The 24,384-nt window shown below is 43.2% G+C and overlaps 2 protein-coding genes and 1 long non-coding RNA gene across 5 annotated transcripts in view; 1 reads left to right on the top strand and 2 right to left on the bottom strand.

Moving 5' to 3' along the window:
* Window positions 1–1,080: 1,080 nt before the first annotated feature.
* Window positions 1,081–8,349, bottom strand: TIMM9 (translocase of inner mitochondrial membrane 9). Of its 3 annotated transcripts, none has more exons than XM_066189042.1 (5): window positions 7,964–8,078; window positions 4,711–4,793; window positions 4,326–4,389; window positions 3,912–4,007; window positions 1,081–1,561 (listed from the first exon to the last, which is right to left on the bottom strand). In XM_066189042.1, the coding sequence occupies exons 3-5, from the start codon at window positions 4,362–4,364 to the stop codon at window positions 1,427–1,429; spliced, it is 270 nt and encodes an 89-aa protein (XP_066045139.1). In that variant the 5' UTR covers window positions 4,365–4,389; window positions 4,711–4,793; window positions 7,964–8,078; the 3' UTR covers window positions 1,081–1,426. The 3 variants fall into 3 exon arrangements, with proteins under 3 accessions (XP_066045139.1, XP_066045138.1, XP_066045137.1); XM_066189041.1 differs by lacking the exon at window positions 7,964–8,078 and adding an exon at window positions 6,110–6,173; XM_066189040.1 differs by lacking the exons at window positions 4,711–4,793; window positions 7,964–8,078 and adding an exon at window positions 8,275–8,349.
* A 288-nt stretch (window positions 8,350–8,637) lies between these two features.
* The window catches only part of KIAA0586 (KIAA0586 ortholog), a 97,684-nt gene continuing 81,937 nt past the window's right edge, over window positions 8,638–24,384 (top strand). Inside the window, exons 1-17 of the mRNA XM_066189039.1 lie at window positions 8,638–8,899; window positions 9,582–9,646; window positions 10,230–10,299; window positions 11,427–11,493; window positions 11,759–11,936; window positions 12,330–12,563; window positions 13,199–13,361; window positions 14,142–14,309; window positions 15,119–15,239; window positions 15,870–15,999; window positions 17,382–17,423; window positions 17,517–17,558; window positions 17,652–17,693; window positions 19,046–19,278; window positions 20,081–20,153; window positions 20,460–20,717; window positions 20,898–21,072. Coding sequence (XP_066045136.1) covers window positions 9,629–9,646; window positions 10,230–10,299; window positions 11,427–11,493; window positions 11,759–11,936; window positions 12,330–12,563; window positions 13,199–13,361; window positions 14,142–14,309; window positions 15,119–15,239; window positions 15,870–15,999; window positions 17,382–17,423; window positions 17,517–17,558; window positions 17,652–17,693; window positions 19,046–19,278; window positions 20,081–20,153; window positions 20,460–20,717; window positions 20,898–21,072 — 2,014 coding nt within the window. The 5' untranslated portion in view covers window positions 8,638–8,899; window positions 9,582–9,628. The remainder of the gene's footprint in view (window positions 8,900–9,581; window positions 9,647–10,229; window positions 10,300–11,426; window positions 11,494–11,758; window positions 11,937–12,329; window positions 12,564–13,198; window positions 13,362–14,141; window positions 14,310–15,118; window positions 15,240–15,869; window positions 16,000–17,381; window positions 17,424–17,516; window positions 17,559–17,651; window positions 17,694–19,045; window positions 19,279–20,080; window positions 20,154–20,459; window positions 20,718–20,897; window positions 21,073–24,384) is intronic.
* LOC136292817 (uncharacterized) lies at window positions 10,458–11,342 on the bottom strand. Its single transcript, XR_010721971.1, has 3 exons — window positions 11,269–11,342; window positions 10,951–11,023; window positions 10,458–10,861 (listed from the first exon to the last, which is right to left on the bottom strand). It is a non-coding gene; the product is annotated as an uncharacterized lncRNA (long non-coding RNA).

The following is a 24,384-nucleotide window of genomic DNA, read 5'->3' as shown; positions in this document are numbered from 1 at the left end:
TGATTCTAATTGACTGCAACATTTGTGGCCTGATTGCAGCAAAGAATTTGGACAGTTTTAGCCTGATCTTCCTTTGAAAAAACAGAACATGGGAGACTTGCTGCCTTATTTGGGCTGGTTTTTAGCCTTCACTATTTCAGAGTGAGCTCTCACCCATCTCCACGGTAACAAGGCACAGGCAAAGGAGGAAGGAGCTGTGATGATACAGGGCTGTGAGACTGGAGGATCACACTGGCTCCTTCCACCTTTGCAAGCACAGGAACAGCATTCCAGGGAGAGCTGGGCAGCAGCACAGAGAGCAGTGTCTGGGGCACTGTGCTGCCCTCAGGGGCCAGGAATCCACAGCCTGGACAGCTGAGTTATTTAAGCTGCTGCTGCAAAGAAAAGGTAGAGAAGGGAACATCAAAAAAGTCTGTGCCCGTTTTGTTCATTGCTGTTGCTTCTCTATAAATAACAAAACCTGGCAGCTGACATGAAGTAGCTTTGGTTCACTCCTCATCACCTGAAATCTCAAAATTGGTGCTCCTGATGTTCAGTTCCCATTGTTCCTTTATTTTAGGAGTTAGAACTGAAGCACAGGGTGCCTGTTGCCTGTCACTCCACTGCACTAATGCCCTGACTGCAGGATTTCAGCTGTCAGGATCCTTCCAAAGCACTGTTCTGTTTCCTAAGCCAATCCAGCTGCCTTCCAAACCTCTCTCTGGGCTCATGCAGCAGCAGAACAGACCCTGTGCAGTGCACAGCCTGTATTTCCTGCTGAAAGGAGAAAGCTGCAGCAAGCTCAGTGCTTGGAGTGTGTCGGGCCAGGCTGGGAGGACCCCATGGGGCTCCCTGAGGGAAACAAAGGGTGCACAGGAGCTGCTCATGGCCCTGTCAATGACAGGGTGAGGCACAAGGCAAAGATAGCCTGGGGCAAGGCTGGCAGAGCAGCCCTGCTGAGCTCCCTCTGGCATCTGTCAGCTCTAAAAGCAGCAGTGAATGAACAGAGCTCTGGAGCAGCTGAGCAAAGAGCCCCCAGCAAACAAAGTGCTGCTTTCAAATGTCCCAAAAGTGGCTCTTTGGAAAGAACACACACATGTATATGGCTCCTGTTGATTTTATTTGAATTAAATAAAAAAGTGTATTCCCCCCATTACACTGATTCATCTCAAACAGTCTCAGCAAAAGGCAGGTGAGCCCTCCCACCACCCCTGAAATTCAGACACCAGTCTGTGGGCCCTGGGAAAAGCTGTATGTGCATCATTCCCTTGTGGAAACAAACTCCATTGCCAGGCCCTCAGGACTGAGCTCCTGTTTAACCCTTCATGGCTCCCACTGCCTGAGCAGCACCCACAGCTCTGCTCTGAGCTGCTGGACACATATCCTGACAGTAGGAATCCCCCAAGGGAACACTGGCACAGATTCAGTCTGAGCACAGTGCTCTGGCCTAACGAGGTTGGCTGAGCAGTCCTGCCTTGGCTGCCAGAGCCTCGTTCTGCTGGATGTGGTACTCCTGGAATCTCATGGAGATCCTCTGTGTCATCTTTAGATACTTCTGCAGGCAGTTCTCTGAGCAAGTTATCTACAGCAAGAGGGAAACAGAGGGTTTCAGACAGTAAGGCAAACACATCCCCAACAAGGACCCAAAATATCACCACAGACAGGGATAAACAATTACGTGAGTACATCTCATATTGTCAAGCCTCAAGGTGAGGGCAGTAGAAAATGTGAAGTTGAGTTTTTCAAGTATGCCTGAAACATCTATTGAATATTCATTCTCATAGTAAAGTCTCCATAGAAAACACCCTGGACCTAGGAGAGACCATCCTTCTGTCCTTGGGCCCTGTTGTGGAACTGAACTATATAATTTGAAATCAATAAGAAATCTATTAATAATTAGTACATTTTGGTTTAATTCTGTTTACAAACATACTGGCTTTGACAGCCAAATATGATCTGCTCTCTGCTAACTCAGTTTAACCCTTTTTTACCCGTTCCCATTGGCTCTATCAGCCTGCTGGTACCTGCCTTTTTACCCTTCAGCAAAACCACCAGAGTCCATCAGTCAGCTGAACTGGGAAATAAATACCAGAGCCTATTCCACTCACAGTTTTTTCAAATTTAATGGTTTCTTTCTTTAAGTGTAGAGGAAGAGTTGTGAGATTATTTCTGAGCTACAGTCCTACCAATTGGATATTCTGTGCCATGGCTCAAAGCCTTGCCATCACTGCAAAGGTAACAGATTTGGGTAGAAAGGAAAGGCAACCCCTTTGCCTGGGAGAGCAGACACGGCTTTGGTTCTGCTCAGTTCAGAGGGATGTGAAAAGCAGAAGGGATGAAAATGAACTAGACAAAACCCTAGCAAGCTCCACACAGCACCCAGCACCTGCTCTTCTCTGTCCTCAGCCTGGCACCAGCTACAGCCAAACCTGCTGAGCAGGAGTGGAATCTCCCCAGGGAACAACTTCTGGAACTGCCCCAAGCCTCTGCTGCCAGAGGGAGCGGCATGTGTGACATGCTGCTGGGAAGTCCAGACCTGCACTGAGACTTGTGCAAGGAAAGAGCTCAGAACCTGGGTTTTTCCAAGTGTGGGATCCCAAAGGGGATGCATGGAGGTATTAATCTCAATTATTTAGTAAGAGAACTCAAGAGAAACATGGGAATTTCCATAGCAGGCAGACCAGTGTCCATCTAGTCAAATGTCCTGTTTCCACAGACAGGTGCTCTGCAGGAAATCCCATGATGGACAGCATGGGCAGAACTTCCCATAAGGAAGTTTCTTCCTAATCCCACTGTTAACAGATGGCTCCTGTGCTACCAGACATGAACCACTGCAATCCACAGAAGCAAAAAAAGGCAGGTCACAATCAGAAAATGGTTTGGGTTGGGACAGACCTTAAATATCATCTCATTCCAACTCCCTGCCATGGCAGGGACACCTCCCACTAGTCCAGGTTGCTCCAAGAATCCAAGAATACTTTTTGGACCTAAGTAATCTTTAATGCAGAATAATTATGACCTGTAATAGAATTCCACTAAAGCAGATGCAGAGAAGATTAGGGAAAGAAGAAATCTGTTTTGGGAAGCTAAGAGAGCTCTGTGCAGGGCAACAGAACCAAAGCTGAATGGAGACGAGAGTTTTGCCTGCAGTGAGGAGTTGAACTCCAAGGAGGCAGAAAAGGCTCAAAAATAATAGTTTAAAAATTTAGACCTTTTTTTTTTTCCTACCAGCAGACTCAAGCGAAAGTTATTAGATTTTTAACCAACAAAATGATTAGGCTCTGAAACAGCCTCTCAACAGGCGAGGAGAAGCAAAAACATGCAACTAATCTTATGGAGAGCTTAATCTTTCTGCAGATGACGGCATGAGGGAGCTCCCTGCAGAGCAGGGAAGTGGATTTAACAGCCAGAGCTGTGTTCCCATGACTCACTACAAAGCAGGAACGTGGGCAGACAAACAAATATTTCAGCAGGAGTCCTCAAAGAACGAGATACAGGCTGTAGGTGGGCAGCTTCCATGTCCATGGAGTTACCATCCATGAGAAGTTAAGGCACAAGAACCTTCACTGACAGCTCAGGGAATGAAACACCTGGAATTGCAACGAGCAGCCAATATCCAGTGGAGGGTGGGCAGATTCTGTGTGTGTGACAACCACTTCTAGAATGGCTTTGGTGGAAGGAACCCTAAAGAGCATCCAGTTCCACCCCATGGGCAGGGACACCTTCCACTATCCCAGGCTGCTCTAAGCCCTGTCCAAGCTGCTCTGGGATAGGACACTCACTTGGAAGCAACCTGCCAGACACCCACACTCCAGGAAGGCTGCTACCTGGCTTTGTATCTTAGTTGAAAGATCAAAACTCTCTAAGGTACTTCTGAAATTGGAATGCTGCACAGCAATTCTACCAAAGGGTCATGAGAAATCATCACCTACCTCTTCTGGTTTCACATCTCTGCTAGTGAAGTCCTTTATGCAGTCCACAAAGCAATTTTCTGTAAGTTTGTTGTACGTGCCAAGGAACTCCTTGAACTGTAAATAAAAATTGGACAATAAATATTTAAAAAAAAATTAAAAGATCAGTGTTAATATTTCCTACAGCTGCATGGTGCAAGAAAATCTGAAGGACAAGTCACCAGAAAATTTTACTCCCAGTCAGAAGATTTCAACATCAAAAGCTGCTCATACACAAAACGTGTTGTTTGTCAATGGTCACCTGTTGAAATTTTGGTTCTGTTAACTCAGATGATAACTCAGTTTTTGTCCTTCCCTATGCCCCACACCTTCCACTCCGTGTGACAGAGCAGCACAAGACTTTCAAAGCCACCCCTCCCGAATGCAGCATCTCACCTGCTTGATCTGATCAGCCTCTGATATTTGTCCAGCCATGTTCCACCACCTGTGACTCAGTCACCTAAAAGTGAGGATAAAAGTCGAGTTTTAAATAAAAAACAGAAATATGAACTGCCACACTTTACATCAGAATGGAATTTTGTGCATCCCTGAAGTGTGTTTAAATGCAACTTTGCTAGCAAACTTCCAAGCCATTCACTCAAAGGGAAGTTACCTGTTGGGAATGTATTCAGTTAAAAAACCATCCAAGATAATTCCAGGTAGGAAACCTTCCCAGATCCACCTGCTAATTGCTGTCCTTTAAAGACTTTTAGGGCATTTCACACAGCTAAAGTGACTTACAGAATATCTTATTTATTTTTATAAGTGCTCTCAAACTTACTAAATAAGCTAGGGCAGGAGCTGGGGAAGAAGTAAACTCGTAACACTTTCTAGCCTTAGAGTTTCAGTGCCTTTAGATGTGATCTGTAAAAAGTAAAGAAAAAAGGCAAATAAAAACTGGCAGTCATTGAACAGATGCAGCACAAGGTGCAGGGCCTGGTTTCTGTGTAGCTGCACCAAACACCTGAACTACAGCAAATGCTGTGGTCATTGTAGTGAATTAAATGCAAGAAAAACACAGAACAATGCAAATGGCCTTAAAGGAATGAAACAGACAAAGAAGAAGGGAAGAAGTAAACAGCCATGGATCCAAGAATTTAAACAAGCATCCGCAAGGAAGACTCACATTCCTGATCCAACACACTGAACAAGTTAAGGCTTGAAAGCATCCCTGCAGGTTTCCTAGAAGACTGAAGCCTAGTCTTCCTTTTCCCTTTATTTCCATGTTACCTAAGACCTACTATCACAGATGATAATGCAAACTAATATCATGTGTTGGCAAGAACAAGCTCCTTCAGTTTAATTCAACTTGTGGAAGAAAAATGAGCACTGAAGTGCAATCACTTTGGGGAAAAAAAAAATAAGTTCTTTTAGTCCTTTATCAAGGACTACTTACAATTAATCTTCTCTTATGCTTTGCCAATTTTTGGGCAAGACATTCATGTTTCAGAGAGCTTTAGCTATTGCAGTCTCTCAGCAGGGGGAAGGGAAGGGGTACACAAGCTGCCTGAACACGAACAAAGAGACAGCAACAATTATTTCTCCAACAGAAAGAAAATGAAGCGACTAAAAATAGCAGCAGGGAACTCTGACAAGAGTGAACTGTCCCGACTTCCCCTCCCAGCAGCACAGGGATGGTGACATCTGCCTCTTAACATCACACTTCAGCCCTGCACAGGGAGCCAGTTCAGAGACTGGAGGCCAAGGGCACAGATGATTCTGGGATGTAAGAATTCCTCATGGGCAGCCAGGTCACACAGGTGATTCCAAAGGAGAACCTACAGGATGTAGTGGCTAACAAGGAACCAGGTTTTATTCAGGTTGTCACTGAATCACAAACTGGTTTGGGTTGGAAGGAAAGTTAAAGGTCATCCAGTTCCAACTCCCTGCCATGGGCAGGGACACCTTCCACTAGGGCCAGGGTGCTCCAAGCCCTGTCCAACCTGGCCTGGAACACTGCCAGGATGAGATACCCACAGCATCTCTGGGCACCCTGTGCCAGGGCCTCACCACACTCACACCTGAAAACTTCTTTCCAATATCCAACCCTGCCCTGTGGCAGTGCAAAGCCATTCCCCCTTGTCCTGTCACCCCAAACCCTTGTCCAAAGTCCCTCTCCAGTCTGACTCCTCTATCCTAAAACCCCTAATTTATTTCAGGAGCATGGACATGCTCATCACCTGGAGTAACCAGTGAGAAGTGATGGCAACTCCACTCTCTCATTCCTCAGCCTGTGAGAAAACAAGAGCAGTGATAATTCTCTCAGGGCAGGGTATTAAACAAGGCAGATAATTAAACAGAAACTGCAGGGAGCAGGGAAGACTTTTGTCCTCTGCCAAAGGCGGGAAGCTCAAAGCTCCAACTGCTGGTGCCATTTTCTCACACTGTTGCTTCACGATGTGTGTTTACAGCAAACCTGATCCCTGGCTTTCTGTGACTGAGTTGGCAAGACTGGAAGCAGCAGGTTGAAGCTGTAGTTTCACAGAGCTTTGACACCTGGGAAAGGCTCTGGTTCACATCAGCACCATCTGATCTGAAGCGCCTGAAGCTCTTGTCCCAGTACAGGTATTTCACACATTCCACAGTGAAATTACACGGCTCTGCTGCACCCTCAGCTATAAATCAGCCTTACATCTGAAAACATCCCACTGAACATTCCCAGGAACGTGCAAATCTGCTTTCTTCCAAAGTCTGGCAAATGTAGGAGTTCGAGACTTCCTGCTGCTTCTCCCCTTTCCCTCCAACTCTGAAAAAAGCTTTTCAAAAGGTGATGAAAGAGTGCTCAGCACCTCAGCCAACCTAGCCCAGAGCTGTTCACAGCACTCCTGCACGGCTCAGGTTTAATCCTACAGAGCCTGGAGGACTTCTCCCGTGGGCTAAACATGACTTAAAAATTTAGCACTGCCCTTCTAAGCAAGGATATTCACACTGCGGGGAGCAGAAGTCTCTGAATAAACCTCTGCTGCAAGGGACACACAGTCTGGGTCTGCTGGCTCATCAGAAAGGAGCAAGAACCGGCAAATCTCCCTTCTTGAAAGGCCCTGAGGCTTTTCCAGATATATTTTGGTGTTCTAAAGAGACATTAAGAGAAGCCCCTCTGAGCAAAATAAACAAGTCCTGTGTTTAGGATTTTTTCCCCATCTTTTTGAGAAGATCTGCTTTTTTCTGGGAAGAAGAGTGATGGAGAGACTAAATCCCTCACACTTGTAATGCCCACTGACCATCTGAATCAGCTGTGATTACCACCTACTCCATAAAAAGAAAGCTGAAATGTCTCTTTAAACCATTGCATCCAGCTGCACACAGAGAACACCATGCAAGTGTTTCTGAAAACGAAAAAAGAGTAAAAACATCAAGTCAAAGAAATGTCTCAAAGAATAAAAATCTTGAGTCAAAGAATTGCATCAAGGTAAACTCCCCACAGCTTGTAGAGAAAATTCTTTTATCATAGGCGATTACTAGGCTACAACTGGATTGACATCAGCTTTAAAAGAAGCCCAAACAAGCTGATTTTAAGAGGCCAGAGGCATTTAATGAAGTGAGGACAGGGTGAGATGAGAGGGGCTAGTCAGGAGCTGGATAAGCAGGTGTAGCTGGTGCACAGCTTGTTCATTCACTGTCTCCTGGACTTGGCCTGGACCCCGCTCTGAAGGAGAAGGGATCAGAGGCAGAAACCGAACACTAAAGGTGAAGCTTCCAGAGTCAGCCTGACCTCAGGCACCACGAGAGCCTCACTGGACACGTGTATGGGCGTCAGGCCTGCAGGAAAATACACATTTTCCCACCAGCGCTCTGCCAGTTAAGGGAGATCACACCTGCCTGACGCTTCTCACCCAAAAAACCCCAAAACCTGAAGCTAAAAAAACTTCACGTCGAGTTTTTTTGTTGTTGTTGTTGTTTTGTTTTGTTTTTTTCGGTCTTTTCCGTCTACTCCATCCTCCAGTTCTCCCAACCTCTCCCTCGGGAATCACTCGCTCAGCCAAGCCCCGGCCCAACACCGGGCACAGAGAGCTCTTATCCCCACCGAGCCGCACCGGGAAAACCTGCGGCAGAGCGGGGATTTCCCCATTGAGGGCCGCGGGGAGGCTCCCGGTTCCTCTCGGTCCCTCCCAGGCCAGGGGAACGCTCCCGGTTCCTCTCGGTCCCTCCCAGGCCAGGGGAACGCTCCCGGTTCCTCTCGGTCCCTCCCAGGCCAGGGGAACGCTCCCGGTTCCTCTCGGTCCCTCCCAGGCCAGGGGAACGCTCCCGGTTCCTCCCGGCGCCTCAGGAACGCTCCCGGTCCCTCACGGGCGCGCTCCCGGTCCCCGCCCGGCCCCTCACGCGCTCCGGGCCCGCGCGCACTCACCGCTCCGCGCGCCGGCCCCGCAGATTCGCCACGCGCGCGCGCACGGGAGGCCCCGCCCCGCCCCGCCCCGCCCCGCCCCGCCCCGGGGCTCCCGCAGATTCGCCACGGGCCGGCGAATCGGCCGCGCGCGGACCCGCCGCCCGATTTACCCTCTCGGGGCGCGCGTTTCCCGCCGGACGCCGTTGAGGGTACGCCGTGGCCATGGCACCGCGCGCTTCCGGTGCCGCCGGCCGGGCCGGGACAGCGGGATCGGGGCTGGGACAGCGGGAACGGGGCTGGAACCGCCGGAACAGGGCTGGGATCGGGGCTGGGATAGTGGGAACAGGGTTGAGATCGGGGCTGGGACTGCGGGAACAGGGCTGGGATAGCGGGAGCGGAGCTCTCTCAAGGCCGGCAGCCGTGCCCGCGGCGCTGGAGGGAACCGCTTCCCGCCGCCCTCAGGCCGCTGTCGCAGCCGCCGGGCCCTGCTGTGAGAAGGCGCCGCTGGCCGGAGCCCTCAGGGCCGCCCATGGAAGCGGAGAGCAACTCCAGCGACAGCCAGGACTCTCTGGGCAGCCTGACGGCGGGCAGTGTGCTGATCCGCTCCACGGCGGCGCGCAGGGAGCCGTCCCCGGCCGGCCGCAAGGTAACCATGGCCGTGCAGAAGCTCCGCGCCGAGGGCTCGCCCTGCCCGGGGGATTTGGCCGCCGACGGAGCCGCCCGCGTTGTCGCGGCCGCGGTGCCGGGCTGGGCTCCGTGCGGGCCGGGGACAGCCCGCGGCTCCCCCAGCCAAGCCCCAGGTGCGTCCCTGACCGCCGCCTTCAGCTCAGCCTTGTGCTGAAACTGCTGAGAGGCGATTTCAGCCGCGGAGGAGTTCTGTAATTAAGGAATCTTTTGTTTTCCCGAACTGTTTTGCACATGGAAAGTGAGTTGTGCGGGCTGGCGAGGCTCTGGGACAGGTTTCTCAGTGAAACTGTGGCTGCCCCATCCCTGGAAGTGTTCAAGGCCAGCTTGCATAAGGCTTGGAGCACCCTGGGATAGTGGAAGTTGTCCCTCTCCATGGGGGCAGGAATGCTTAATCCCTGTTAAACCTCCCTGTTTAAAGGATGTTTAGTAATGTTCTGGTTTTTAGAGGTCTCCCCATGCTGTAAATCAAATTTCTCATTCAGACTCACAGAATTTATTGATGGTTTTAAGCTTCAGCTCAATCTCTGTGGTCATTTGTGAGAGTCGTGGTGTTCAGGCATTCAAAGATGAGGGAAATGTGGAGCTGTGCAGAAAATGCACCACAAATGATTCTGACCACAGTAAAACTGCTTTTATTTTAGGAGTCCTAAGCACCCAATGTGTGGTTCCAGTCGAAAATTCAGAGCCCATGTTTTTATCCCAAATGGTAAGAAAAGTTGCTGTTCCTTCCTGCAATCCTGAGCTAAGAGAACACTCTTTTTCTCAAAAAGCTGCAGCTCCTCTAAAAGCAGCACAAGATTCTGGCTCAGCCTCTGCACCACAACTGTGCAGCTGCTTTTCCTCTTGGAGTTGCTGCTAAGGTGGTTTTATTGCTGATGTTTTTGGAGGGGCTTTATTTAACACTTGAGTGTCAGCAGTGCTTAATTCTCTGTGTGGGAGCAATCCTGAACTGTCCAAGATTAGCAACTTCTCTAAACTTAAGCAGGAATAGTTTCACTATTACTTCTTTGGCCACAGATAAGGAGAATAAACTTAACTTAGCACTTAGAATATGTGGTTTTAATTTGACTTGTGTTTGTGGAGCTTTAGTCCCTAAAATGCCGTGTGAGTTCTTGACAGCTACGTCCAGACCCTTCTGTGAGAGTGGTCATCGTGTTTTGTGCCAAGACCTTTTTGTTGCTGTGTGCAAATGGTTCCATTTGTGTGCTCAGCAATTCCATCTGCCTCTAAAATTTTGAGTACTGTTGGCAGAGGCTTTGATCTCTCCTTTTTCTGCTCTTGTTCTGAAGCGTTATCCTGGAGAAGCTGCAGCACAAGATGATCCTTCACTAATGCTGGAATGCAGCAGAGGACCTGAAGGTAAAACACAAAAATCAGCATTTTTTTTTTTTGTTTTTTTTTTTTGTTTTTGTAAGGAGACTGATTAATTAAAGGAAAAAGGAGCTTTTAGTTTTGTTTTGTTTTGTTTTTTTTCATTATAGAAACTTCAGAGTGAAAATATTCAGAGGTTGCTGTGATAAAAAGATGATAATTGTAGCAAGCATTCTTGAATTTTGCAAATTCTACCTCATTCTTGCTGGCATTACATTCTTTTAATTAACTGAGTGGGACTTCTGCCAGTGTGCCAGAGTGCAGTGATTCCTTTTGTTAACCAAACTATTCATGTCTCTGAATAGACAGTCTGGGGAAGGGGCTTGTTTTGATCCACTTTCTTCTTGTGAATTATTGTACTACAAAGGCACGTTTTTCTTCAAGCAGCCTGTACCAAAAAAATGTATTTCTAATCCTTAAGAATCCTAGGAAATCACAATTTCAGTGTCTTTTCCTTTAATTCCTGAATCTGCCAGCTTCAATCAGATTTTGGGAAGTGGAGGCTTTTTAAAGAAAACACACTTAATGCAGGTCTCTTGGATATCTGTAGCTGTGTAGAAGAGAAAAAACCCACAAATCAATACCCTAGTTAAGACCAAAAATCAATACTTTTACACTCACAGGCAGCAGCTGACTTACCAGCCTTTGCTTCCTCTGCCCAGCAAACAGTTGAGTGAGGGAGAGCCTGCAATCCTTCTACCATGATTTGCACCTATTAAGAAAATTTGTTGTAATTTATGATGATGGTAGGGAAATACTGTTTCTGGGGTTTTCCTAATTAAATTTTTTTCAAGTCAGAATTTGCAGCATTTATTGACTGGGTTGTCTGAGCTCGAGTTACCATTGAGACTTTACTCACCGTTATTGGACTTTATGGATACCAGCATTCAATGCTATAAAAATGGTGTTAAATGAAGCCTGCTCTTACTCTTACCATTATTTAAGTTTTCTACTTACTGAAAGGAAGCAATTTGTTGTTGCAGTAGATGATGTGATTCTTGCAGGCAACAGATTCTTCACAGCAAAATTAAATGTATTGAAATAATTGTATCTACCTGTGAAATAGACATTGTGGGCCAATTATCTCAACAAAGGATGTTTGTCCTTCCCCACAGATGATGTTTTGATTTCTCAGTATGCTACTGGCCAGAGAGAGGCTCTGAGAGCAGTATTAATGCAAAAGTAAGTGTGAATTGTTGGTGTTTGAGCTGTTCTGTTTCTGTACAACTACACCACTTGAGTTTTTTGCCAAAATGCTGGTAAGGAAGAAGTGTTCTTTTTCTGTGTATGAAAGTGTTTTCACTTGATTTTATTCCCTGGAGTATCTTGTGTCAAAACTTCGAGGAGAAAAGCTTACACAGTGATATCAGTGCTGTATGTGGGAAAACATTTGCTTGGAGGAGATATGGAGACAATGCTGTTTACAGGCACTTCTTTATTTTTATAGAATTCAGAATGTTCCTGTCCCTAAGGAGGTGAAGGTGCAGCTCTTGGGAAATGCCTTCACAGACAAAAGGGAAAGTGTTGGGGGTGGCACCAGGTCAGCACCCAGGGACGTTGATTCTGCAACAACCATTGCAGCAGCTGCTGCTGCTGCCATTGCCACGGCAGCTCCACTGCTCAAGGTGAGGAGGCAGCTCATGGGAGGAGCAGCTCTTTGTCCTCTTAAAATAGTAAATGTTCCAAACAAGCCTGAAGCTGTTGACAGTAGCTCCAGAGAATGTGTCTGCTCACTGCTTTGTGTGTTTGTCATCTCATACTCACTGACCAGTGTACCAGAGGGAACGAATTTGGGTTTAACTAAATGGGCAGAAGACAGAGAACATTTGATTTATCTATTGGGAATTCACAGTATTGCTAAACCACCAAACTTTAAGGCTAAATAGAATTTTGTTTCTTTTGGGGATGCAGATCCAGGGTTCTGTGGAGGATGTTTTGTTCTTTTTATGCTCGCACATCTTCTGGAATAATGTGTTTTTTTCCTCTCTTCCCTTATATTTTTTAATCCTTTCTTGCAGGTTCAAAATGATTTGGAAGCAAAAGTGAACTCAGTTTCAGAGCTGGTTCAGAAACTGCAGGAGACAGACAGGCAGCTGCAGCGAGTGTCTGAACAGCAAACAAGTGTGAAGGCTCAACATGAGGATCCCCACTACCACCAGAGAGTCAGAGAGCTTGAAAAACAGATGAATGCTTTCATGGTGCAAAGGATTCAGCACCTGGAAAAGCTACAGGAGCAGCAAATGAATATTCAGGTATCTAAGTCACAGGGGAAAAATTTCAGGTTAATAATTTCTTCTGTATCTCAGTGTTAATGTTGTAATAATTTGGATTGTTGCTTAGTATTAGAAAGAAAGAAAGTTCAGTGGAAGTGGATCAAAGAAAGTGAAAGCACTCAACAACCAAAAAGACGCTGAGGGGCTGAGACAAGTCCAGAGAAGGGAATGGAGCTGATGAAGGGTTTGGATCCCCAGGAGAGGCTGAGGGAGCTGGGGAGGCTCAGCCTGGAGAAAAGGAGGCTTGGGGGGAACTTTGTGGCTCTGCTCCACTCCCTGACAGGAGGGTGGGGCTGGTGCAGGTCAGGCTCTGCTCCCAGGGAACGAGGGACAGGACAAGGGGAGATGGCCTCAAGTTGCACCAGGGTGTGTTTTGGTTGGGTATTAGGGAAAATTTTTCACTGAAGGGTGCTCAGACATGCTGGAAGATGCACAGGGCAGTGGTGGAGTCACTATCCCTGGAGGTGTTCAGAAAACGTGGATGTGGCACTGGAGGACTTGGTTTGGTGGGGACAATGGTGGTGCTGAGAGAAGAGTGGGTCATAAAGATTTTTTCCAGCCTTAAGAATTCTGTGATTGAGTGACCAGAAATACTCTGTAATTTTGTCTCCCAGTCCCATCTCATCAGCTCAGCAGTGAGCAGCCGTGGCCTGCAGCAGAGTTCTGCCCCTGGGCCCCTGACAGGGCACTGGGAGAAGCCAGAGCACAGATCTCTCACTAGTGAAGCACCGTCATCTCACAGGAGTTTATTCCCTACCAGTGCTGCACCTGTCCAAGGTGGGGACAAATTCTTACTGTCTTATTTTCACTGTCAGTTTTGCATTAATTTTGTGTCCATTCATACTGGATTGTGCATCACATCAGTAATGAGTAGTGAACATTTCTTCTGTGTAATTTGTTTTATCGCACAATGCTCTTTATAATTTTTTGTGACATTCTGAAGGTGTTCCAGTATCTTCCAGTTTAAATTAAAGTGAGACTTTTGATTTACTAAGTCTGCACCAGGAGAGGCCTGGACTTAAAATAACCTTATTGAGACATAATCTGTGTGGAAGCCTGTGATGAACTACAGTTGGGTTTTAGGGAGTTTTTTTATCCATTGAAATTTTCTTCCTATTTACTTAACTAGTGCACTAATGTTTTGCATTTTTGTGAAGAATTTATAGACCTGGCATGGGTTTTTTTTATAGATTTTTTTTTCCTAGAGTCTACAAGGGCAGGTTGTGATAGGACAAGGGAGAATGGCTCCAAACTGAAGGAATGTAGGTTTAGATTAGATGGCAGGAAGAAATTCTTGTGAGGGTGGTGAGGCTCTGGCACAGGTTGTCCAGAGAAGCTGTGGCTGCCCCATCCCTGGCAAAGTTCCAGGCCAGGTTGGATGGGTCTTGGAGCAACCTGGGATAGTGGAAGGTGTCCCTGCCCATGGCAGGGGATTGGAACTGGATGATCTTTAACTTCCCTTCCAACCCAAACCATTCTGTGATTCTGTGATACCATTTCCTTTGAAGAAAATTATTAACATTTAAATAACTTTATTTTTTTTATTTTTCCCTGAAGCATATTCAAGCCATTTTCCAAGTCTTGGAGTTCATACACAAAAATCTCCTCTAAACACACCAGTTCCTCGAAGATACGCTCCAGAACCTGTACCCAAAAATGCAGAAATCTCAGAGAAAGAAAACTCTCTAGTAAAAAAAGAAAATATTCTCAAACCTACAAGAGAAGGTATTGTCCTCCACTGGCCTGGCTAGTATGGCCTAGTGGTTACTTCATGTATTCCTCACCTTTTGTGACCTTTTCTGGTGGGTTGCTGGCACCTAAATGCATATATTCAGGATATTTGGACTCTACAGTTGGGAAGGGTTAGTTTTATGTGTAAGTCACTGACTCATAAGTAACTAAAGACTTATAAACAGTGCTGGTTTAATCTACAGAGTTTCAGCAGGACTGCTCACTGAAATATTTTTTCAAAGTCAAGTTTCAGGAAGAGTAGACAGAATAATGTAAAACTTGGGAGCTACTCAATAACTTTGTCATTATCATTGGTTAAATTGAATTTTTTATTTTATTTTTCATGGGTCCACAAGGTCTCTGGGTTATTGTATTGAAAGCAGCAGATGTAAAGCAAATGTAAAGTAATTTTCTTTTACTGCTTTTGGTCAGGTTCTGTCTCTGTTACAAAGCGGTCAGGTATTCCTATTGCTCAGTGGGTCCAGGAATAAATGAAATTAGACAAAAGAAGAAGCATTCTGTCCATAATGTGACAGATTTGTTCTCAGTGACTCAGTTCATTGCCATCCCAATTCCATCTAGCTTTGCTAATTTAAAGCAATCTCAGAAAGATAGATTAGTCTGAGTGGTTTTAAGTGACTTGCCTTATCTGAAATAAATCTTTATATTTAAATTTAAAAAATATTTTACTCTCCTTGGTGAGTGTTATATAATGGTTAAGTATCTGGAAAGGAAAAGAAAATATTAAACATATTGAACTAACTTCACCTTCTTTTTTTCTGCTTCATTTCACTTCATTTTAGGTGAAAGGAAATGTCTGGAACACGTTTGGAATTCTCCAGCAGTATCAGTGAAGCAAATGGAGTCTTCCAAGAAGACAGCATTGAGCAGCAATGAAAAGAGCAGGCATTCTTTGAGAGACAGGTGGATAAACAATCCAAAAATGAACAAGAGTTTCTGTCTGTTTCAGTGATGAGGGAGGTGCATTGGGCACTGATGGTGTAACAGAGTCACTGGTGTGGTCCTGGAGTCTGGCACAGCTGTGCTGGAGGATTTCTGGTTTTGCATTACTTCAGACAGGACCTGAGGGAATGGCTGGATGTGTGTCAGGGGAGGTTTGGGTCAATTCCCAGGATTTAAAGTGGATGAAAAAATGTTCTTAGCCACGCAACCTGAAACATACTTTCCCCAGGCAATAATGTGAAGTTATAATTTCACTAATGCAGTGAGAAACTGCTCATATGTGCTATCTAATTTAGAACAGCGTGCACAAAAGTATTAATTGCTTCAAATGGAAAGATACCCAAAGTTTAAATGTTGTTCTATTAGATGTAATTTCACTGTTGAAAGTAAAAGGATACAGCTGAAGATGTTAAGTGGTAAACAGAGAAAACCCAATAACCTCTCTATAACTTCAGATGCCAAAGCAAATTCCAGTTTATCTGAAGGTTTGGTTCTTGCACTGTAAATTCCCACTTGATGTCAGAGTTGAGTCCTTTATTAGGTCACCTCAGGAGCCATGAGAGCTGTAACCAGGAGTGTTTCTCCCCTCAGACACAAACCTTTGCGTGCAAACTCCAATCCTTTTGAAAGCTACCAATCAATTGAGAAAACAGTGCAAAAAGCAGATGAGTTACTTCAAGATCTCAGCAAGTTGAGAAGAGAAATGCACAACATTCTGCAGGTAAAGTCAATCTAATCACAGTGGGCAGGAGTTTGAAGAAGGGGAGTAAAAATTGTGCAGAAAAACATAGAGGTCTGGTATCAGTAAAGGTGTTGCTCTTGCTTCTACACCTGTAAAAAGATCCACATTTGTTTACAATTAGTTGAAATATTGGAGTTTCTGTGTGTGGAGAGCTTTGAGCCTGAATAATGCTCTGGGTGTGCAATGGACTCTGACTGCCATTGTCCCAGACATAAAGCAGGTGAGAGAGAGGAATGGACAGAAAGGAGAAAAAGAGGTTTGTTTATTTGTGTTTTAAACTTTTGGATATTTTCAGTGCCTTTTCTCTGCAGAGCTACAGAGCTGATGTAATTTTCCCTTTTGGGAAAGAACAATGTTCCATTTATCTCCAGTCAGTTATCTCAGCTTTAGGGATGATTTAAGCATTTCCTTTCTCATTTTGCCACTTCTTTTTGTACTGAGTGCTGTTTCCAAGGAATTGCCTGGCATAGAATCCTTGTGCTGTTTCTTGTGCTAATGATTTCGTACCTGTGGGTACAAGATCAGCTTCTGTGCTGGCGACATGGAGCTTTTGACAAGTGAGGCTTTTATCTCTTAACCTGGTGCCATTCCTGATCCAGCTGTCTGCTGTGCTGGTTCCACCTCTCTGTCCTTGTCAATATGCACAGTGAGAAAGAAGAAAAGCTTGAAAATTCACCTCTGGGAATCAGCTTGAAATGTAATAACTTTGGTTCTGCTGGTTCACTTCTGTAGTTGAAAGTTTCAACTTGCATATTTCCCTAAAAAGTATTTTGTGTTACCTGTCTGGTTTTTGTTGCTATATCTGGGAAAAATTCAGCTTTGTCTGTCATATCTTACAGCATAGCTGATGCATTCTTTGTAGGTTTTGTAACCCTTTGTGGATTTTGCATTTAACTGTTCTTACTGGGAATGGAACAGGTGCCTTGTGCCCCACTGAGGTTGCAAATATTTTCTTAGCACTATTGCTTAAAACTTAAATAAGTAACATACTTTAGTACAGGCAACAGAACAAGATGACATGGGATAAGGAATGGGAGAAAGACACAGTTACAAAAATTATTTGAAAACTCTCCTATGAGAAAGGTCAATAGAAAGACAGAGATGTGACTTTGCAAATGGAGAGTTGGTCAATTAAACATTTAGCTACTGACTCCTTATCCCTGAGAGGTTAGTAGAGTGAGATAATGATAAATTTTTGGGTAAATGATAAACCAGCTTTGTCATAAAGCAAAAGTCTGAATTAGCTGAGGACAGAAGGTGGTGCTCTAACCCAAGGAATTTATTGTGGCCAGTGAAACTGATCCAATATCTCCTATGGATTTTACCTTAAAGATCCAACAGCTTTTCTTCTATCTTTTTAGACAGCAAGTCCATGGAAATATGACACTAATGATGTTATTAAGGTATACCTTGAAATTTTTATGTTTTTCTGTTGTAGGTTTATCTCCTATGCATTTTACCTTAAAGTTCAAACAGCTTTTCTTCTGTCTCTTTAGGGAGCAAGTCCATGGAAATCTGATGTGAATGATGTTGTTAAGGTATACCTTGAAATTTTTATGTTTTTCTGTTGTGCATTTATCTCCTATGGATTTTACCTTAAAGTTCCAACAACTCTATTTCTGTCTTTTTAGGTAGCAAGTCCATTGAAATCTGATGTGAAGGATGTTACTAAGGTACATCTTGAATTTTTTCTGTGCGTTTCTTTCGTGGGTTTTGGGCTTTGTATAAAATAATCAAATGCTGAAGCAGTTTGGAATGTGTTTGCAATGAAATGTCCCTGCCTGCCTGTTGCACACCTGTGTGTTTGTTAAAGGATTGCTCTTGTACAGATCACATTACTCCTGTCTGCTTCAGTCCTAGTAAATCCCTTGAGGGGATAATGTCAGGCAGGAAGCTGCTATGTCAGACTGGCACAGTGTGGGCTGCTCCTTTCAGCATTTTTTACATATTTAACATTGCCATTACCATTTCATGATCTGGGTCTCACTAGCAAGTCTGCATCATTTTACAGTTGGTCATGTATCTGTATTTCTTACCTTTTCTCACAGATTTTACCTGCCTTATTGAGTTAATATTTGTCAAAAAGATTTATTTTAAAATGAAAGCCTATATAAAATTGATAAATAATTTGGTATGTTGTCTTTTTCTCAGCAGGCCAAAACCAAGGTTATGGGTTCAGTGTGTTGATTCCTGTTTTGTTATGGCATTGTGAGAGTACATCAATTAAACTTTTGTTTAATTCTGATTTAACAAAAGAATAGCCTTAAAGCCAAAACTGAGTATTTTTTGTTTCTGTTCATTCAATTGATGTTTTCACAGTCTACTCGAGTCTGGGTACTTGGTTCTGGTTTGAGGTTTTTTGGGAGTTTTTTAATGTACATTTATCACTTTTAAAATTTTTTACTGTTTAATGAAGTTTTCATGGGCCTCTGGGGTTTTTTTTAGGAGTGTGAGAATGAATGTGGCCACTTGTTTCCTGTGTTTGTGTCCCTTTCTTTTGTACGTAGCAGCTAATTTATGCTTGGTTTTTATTTTGTAAAAGGGCTCTGTGCAGTGAGAGGTTTTATTGTTCCTTCTGAAAAGTGAAAATGAGTAAAAGTGAAAGAGGATCAAGGGACTGCTAAGGGATTTATCTTGTTAAAACTTATAAATACTCCTTGGTGTTTCTTGGGGTAGATTGATGCCAAACAAGTGCATCTATTCAGAGGACTTGGGCTTTTATTAGGCTCTTAATGATATTTAATTACTGTTAGGTGGAGAGATTTGCTTGTGATACTTCATGTATCTAATTGCCATCTTTTCACATGCTTATCAGCCTCATTAGCATTGCCTCTCTTCCATTTGAGATCTTCTGGATGTCTTTCACTTCTCTAAATATATTTACAACATATTGAACGTTCTTGAGTAAGTGAAGTTGCAGATAGTGCACATGGGCAGTATTTCATATGATGGCATTGATGTGGTAACAGATTAATAGGAAATGACAATCTCTGATTAAAAGCTGGAAGTTCTGTTTCAATTTTAGTTGAAAAATCCTCCTGAAAAAAGTGCACTTGATCCTCTTGAACATCGTCTGCTCGACAAACCATCCATCCTTCAGACGGTTGAAGTGCCAAAGTCTATACTGACAGATGCTGAAAGGACTTTGAGAGGACTGCAAAACAACAAAAAACTCCTTGAGGAGAATCTGGAAGCTGTTGCTCATGCAAAAGACGCAGATGCCGTGTATTCCATCTGTAACTCCTTGGCTACAAACAGGTTGGACCCTACAGTTCAGTGCTTTGGGAGATGGATGTTTCCAAATCTCGGGCATTGAAGAACTCAGGCTCTTCCCTGCCAAAAAGATTTATTGACTTCTTCTAGCAATCATTGTCTGATTCTTGAAATTCAGATGGTTTTTGACCCCTGTGGTGTGAACTTATTTTTGTCAGGTGCCTAAATCTGATTTCTGAGGCTTCATCAGTTGGACAAACTGCTCTGCTGTCAGCTGTTTCCATACCAACTTGCATTAATAAGAAAATGGAAGCCTAATTTAATTATTCAGAGCCAGAAGAGGCTTCATAAGCCTGTAAATTTACAGAATTTAATCACCTCACAACAGATCTTTGGCTTTTGAGCTTTTGCTTTGTAGCTATTCTGTATGTCTAAGGGGGGTTTTCTTAGGCATGTTACCTGCCCTCATTATATTTTAGAGGATGTAGTAATTTATCATCTTCTTTTTTGTCAAGTTGAAATATTTTTGTTTTCTTGTCTTGTTCAGTTGTGATCAAAGTAGAAAGTCGCACATGGCTGCCTCTTATTCCTAAAATACTTGTAATAATGTCAGTATTTACCAGCAGGGAGTGGGGTTTGCAGGTGGCACCATGTAACAATTGATTTGGGGTTGGGACTCTCGATGGGCTTCTCTTGGTGCCTTTCGGGAAGTGCAGAGGTGCAGAATCTCACTGTCTGTGTTCTGGGCTTCTCTTTTTAGAGCATTTAAAGGTCACTGCTTTCCCAGGAAGAAATCTGTGCAATTTGAGAAGCACTGACCTAAAAATGATTCCTTCTCCTGTTTCAGAGATGTCTTGGAAGAGATTCGTATCCGAAGGACTGTGGATGAGTGGATCAAGGCAATCAGTGAGGAAATCCAGGTAGGGCTGGAAAAATGAGTTCAGATTTTTGTGTTAAAGCTTTTCCTGGCCTTGTTCTGTCCACAGTAAAGTGATTTACTCAACCTTAAAAACATGAGAAAGCTGCCTGTTATTGCTCCCATGCAGTAAGCTATAATGAAGTATTTACCTGTTTTAAAACTGTAGTTGTGTTATGAAAATCCCTGGTCTCGGTTGCTGGCTAACATGAAAAACAGGCCCTTTCTCAGAGCTTCAAATTTATCCACACACTCTGCTGATAGCCTTGAAGATAAAAATCTCCTTTTATTACCTTTATTTTCTATTTAGACTGAAATGGCAAGAAATGATTCAGAACAAGGGAAATATTATCAAAAAGCCCCATGGAACAAGAAAGCTCAAAACCTCAAGACTGTGAAGACCAAGAAAGAAATTAAAGGGAGAACTCAAAGCATCCAAGGATGCTTGGCAAAAAAACCTTTATCTGCACCTAAGCCATTGCAGAAGCAGGTGGAAGATAACACAAGGAAACAGAAGTTTAGAACTTACTTTTCTGAAAATGTGCAGAGCAGAGAAAGAAGGACAGATGTGAGTTGCCAAGTAATTGGTTTCTTTTCTGGAAAAAACTGTTCGGTATTGACGTGAAAAATTGTGTGTGCAGGTGTACTCATTGGAAATGAAAGTGATAGCTCAGTCCTGCTCCAATTTACATAAATGAAGAATTCTAAACTACTTTTTTTTTTTTTTCCCCTTTTTGGTGTCCATCAGGGAGCTGTAGGTAGAACTGCACTGGTCCAAAATGAAGATTATCTGTCTCAAGTTTATGGGAAGCCCATTTACCAGGGCCACCGTAGCACACTTAAAAAAGGGCCCTACCTGAGATTCAACTCTCCCTCTCCCAAATCCAAACTTCTCAGACCCAAGCTGATTGAGACTGTTAGAGGTGAGTGATTCTTTGATGGGAACAAGGTGTTCCTTCCCAGTTTTTCTACCAGGAATTCCTTGTGGAAATGAATTTGTTAATTGTAGTTCATCTGCTCTTCAGTGTAAAGGTTAAGCAACTGCAGTGGCTTTTTAGACAGGTGGTCACTACCTCAGGTTTGTCAGGGCTTGAGAAACATTTGGAAAATGCCCTTAATTTAACTTTTGGTCAGCTCTGAAGTGGTCGAGCAGTTGGACTAGATGGTGGGTGTAGGTCCTGTCCTTTTGAAATAGTTTATTTCTATTTAAGATCCTCTTTTCAAAACTGAAAAATGCCAGAAGTTTTTCAACTCAGCTTAATGTGTCTCTCACTTATTTTAGATTGTCAAATAAATACTTATTTCTAAATATGATAAATGTATTAGTATGTGTTTATTGTTGTTCAAGATTTATTGAGCTGGATTGCTATAATTAATCACAACTGAGTGTGTTGCAAAATGAGCTCAATTTTTGATAAAGGTCACTGGGACTTGTATTTTTTGTGTCATGTTTATCCAGTGATTTTTCATTTAAATATTTAATTAATTCAGAGTTCAGAAATGTACTGAGACATGAAAACTGAAGGAAGTCTGATATTTAATTTCCTTTTTCTGCTGCATCAAGTGAAATATGAAAGATTAAATATATGGGCATGAAGATGACATCTGTGAGCTTGTAAATATTGACAGATGTAATCAGAATCACTCGTTAAGTTCACTAAGTGCAAGTAACTCCTTCTTCATCCAGTCAGAGTTATAAGCAGAGTAGAATTCCTTTCTGTCATAGCTTGTTAAGTTTATTTAATTGATAAAGGGTATTAGTTGATTAATAATGAATTCTGTTCATTAGTTTTGTAGGCCAAGTGTTAGGATAAGAGGGTACTAATTTTCTAACCTATTAAAAATGTGTAAAAATAATTACAAAGGGACACTATATGATATCTGACGTAGGTCAGTGTAGATAAATTTCATCTAGAGTTAGTAAACAGTAATATTTTAATTAGATCTGGTTTATTTCCTACTTAGCTTTTCAAAACTTACCTGGTTCTTAATACAAAAACTGAGAATAATCTTTAACTGCTATTAAAAAAAAACTTGTAGATCATTTTACTGAGGAGAAAGTGAGCAAATGACATGAGAAAAAGAATGATGAAGGGTAGGTGTGGAGATGGGAGAGAGGCTGAAGAGGAGGAGGTGGTTAAAGTGATGGTGGGCACAATGGGGTTAATAGGATGTGCATCCATGGAAAAATATTAACTGGCTTCCTCCACGCTTCTTGTACTTAGGCTCTTGTTACCCATGCAGGGAAAATGTACTTGATGCAGTCTTAAATGCCATGTTTAAGAATGCTGCCTGGGTTTTTATTACAGCTGTCAAAGCATTATATTCTCTGTGAGACACGGGAGATTAACATCAAAAGGCAGCCAGTCACTTGATGAAATCATGTTTTTAGGCCATTGCAATGGATGGTGTAAAACGTATCTGTGTCTCTGAAGACAGGCACTGCTGGGCTTTGAGGCTGGGGATTTTTTTACATTATTATTATTATTGTTATTGTTATTTTAATATTAATGCATAACCTGGTGTAGTGGAAGGTGTCCTTGCCCATGGCAAGGGGTTGGAACTGGTTGATCCTGAAGGTTCCTTCCAACCCAAACCCTTCTGTGATTATGATGTACATCCACAGTGGCAAGTGCTCAGAACAGTACAAGAATCTCTTGTTTGGCCTGACATGGTCTTTATGGCACTTTCCTTACCTGTGTTCTGGAGCCCTGTTGGGATCTGTGATCTACCAAATATTATTGGTAGAAAGTATTCACAATTCTCACCATCCTCCTGGAAAATGTGGGTTACAGTCCTGGCAAAAAACCTAGAAAATTTTCAAAACTCACCATTTTTTTAAAAGGTTAAGACCTTGTTACATGAAAACTGCCAGCCTTGTGACTTAGGTATTTTGTTTGCCTTATCTGGAATGTCTTTTCTTTGGTGAAAGATGGTGTATCCTCTGGTATACTCATTTGAAGCATGATGTATCACTGTTCTTTACTGTTGGCTGTGCTGTACACCTATAATTTAATTTATTCTGTATAGATCTCTTTGGATTAAATGTGTACTAGTAAGCACTTAGGGTAGTAATAACAGTGATACAGTGACCACTAAGATTTGGATTGAGAACAAGCACTTCTTTAAAAATATTTAATCAGCAGTTCTGCTTTTGCTGAGTCCTAAATGAATTTTCTTCTCTATTTATTGGGCTCTTGTCCTTTACAGAAGGTCATAACCTCTCCAGGGAAGCCAATTTCATCATTCCAGAAACAATATCTTGTGAAGTGGCAGAAAGAGTGCCCCCCTGCCCAATCTAATTATAACAAATATAATTTGGTCATTTGATAATTTGAAACCACCAGTTGAACTCAGTGGTGTCAATGAAATGGAAAGGTGCAGTTTCTGTGCACTTGGAACAAGCTGCTCCTGTGCTTCAGCTTTTTTTCTGTTGGAGGCAAATAGAAATGAAAGGGAAAACCGCACTGGATCAATGCTGCCTTCAACCTTCCAGAGCTCCTGCGTGTGACAAACAGCTTCAAAGCTCTTTGCTGGAAAACACAGTGAACTCTGGATAGCCTTTTCCCAGAGTGCTTCCCTTCCAAGCCATGAAGTCATGCTGCAGACCAAAACCTGTGTTTGCAACAGCAAAGCCACCATCAAATTTGTTTCTCTATTTCACAGCTGGCTGGAGTTATGGGAAGTTATGGTTTTGTCTCTCTCTTGAGAATAAATAAAATAAGACACCCTCTTGTGTTCTTATCTAAGGGAAGGATGAAATTTTTTGCATGTTATGTAGAGAACAGCACTCCAGTGAATGTCCTATTCCCAAACTTTCTGATTTTAGCTGAGACTGAGGTTTGTTTGATACTGGCATTATTTATCTTTGCCTCTTGGTAAGACTGTTGGTCAAACTGCTTCATTTTTGTCCTTTCCTGTACCTTGCCAATGAAATGGACAAATAATCCGTGGTACTTCACGTGGGTCTCGTGAACACAAAACAGTCATTTTGGGGGCTGCTGTTCTAGAAGAAGCTGCTGTGGCAAAGCAAAGTATACATAATAAAATGAGGAACAGATCTGTGCTCCTCTGTAGTAAGAGTGTAAATAAAATGCACCAAGATTGAATGAGCACCTCAAAGCACCAGGTTCTTAGATAAAAAAAGGAGTAAATAAACAAATATCATTCACATTAGGCATGGTGAGTTCTTCCCTTCACAGATCTGCACCCACAGATTCCCTTCCTGGCCTTGA

This window comes from Chamaea fasciata, unplaced genomic scaffold (genome assembly GCF_029207755.1).
Source record: "Chamaea fasciata isolate MVZ Bird 193981 ecotype frontalis unplaced genomic scaffold, bChaFas1.0.hap1 SCAF_7, whole genome shotgun sequence".
In the NCBI taxonomy this organism is placed as follows: domain Eukaryota; kingdom Metazoa; phylum Chordata; class Aves; order Passeriformes; family Sylviidae; genus Chamaea; species Chamaea fasciata.
This window is presented reverse-complemented; position numbering and strand designations above follow the sequence as displayed.

Bases quoted from the DNA above. Each gene is read 5' to 3' on its own strand.
- TIMM9 (XM_066189040.1), bottom strand. From the start codon at position 4,364: ATGGCTGGACAAATATCAGAGGCTGATCAGATCAAGCAG. The intron at 4,008-4,325 runs GTGAGATGCTGC...TTTTATTTACAG, and splicing joins AGGCTGATCAGATCAAGCAG to TTCAAGGAGTTCCTTGGCAC. The intron at 1,562-3,911 runs GTAGGTGATGAT...CTCTTGCTGTAG, and splicing joins GAGATGTGAAACCAGAAGAG to ATAACTTGCTCAGAGAACTG.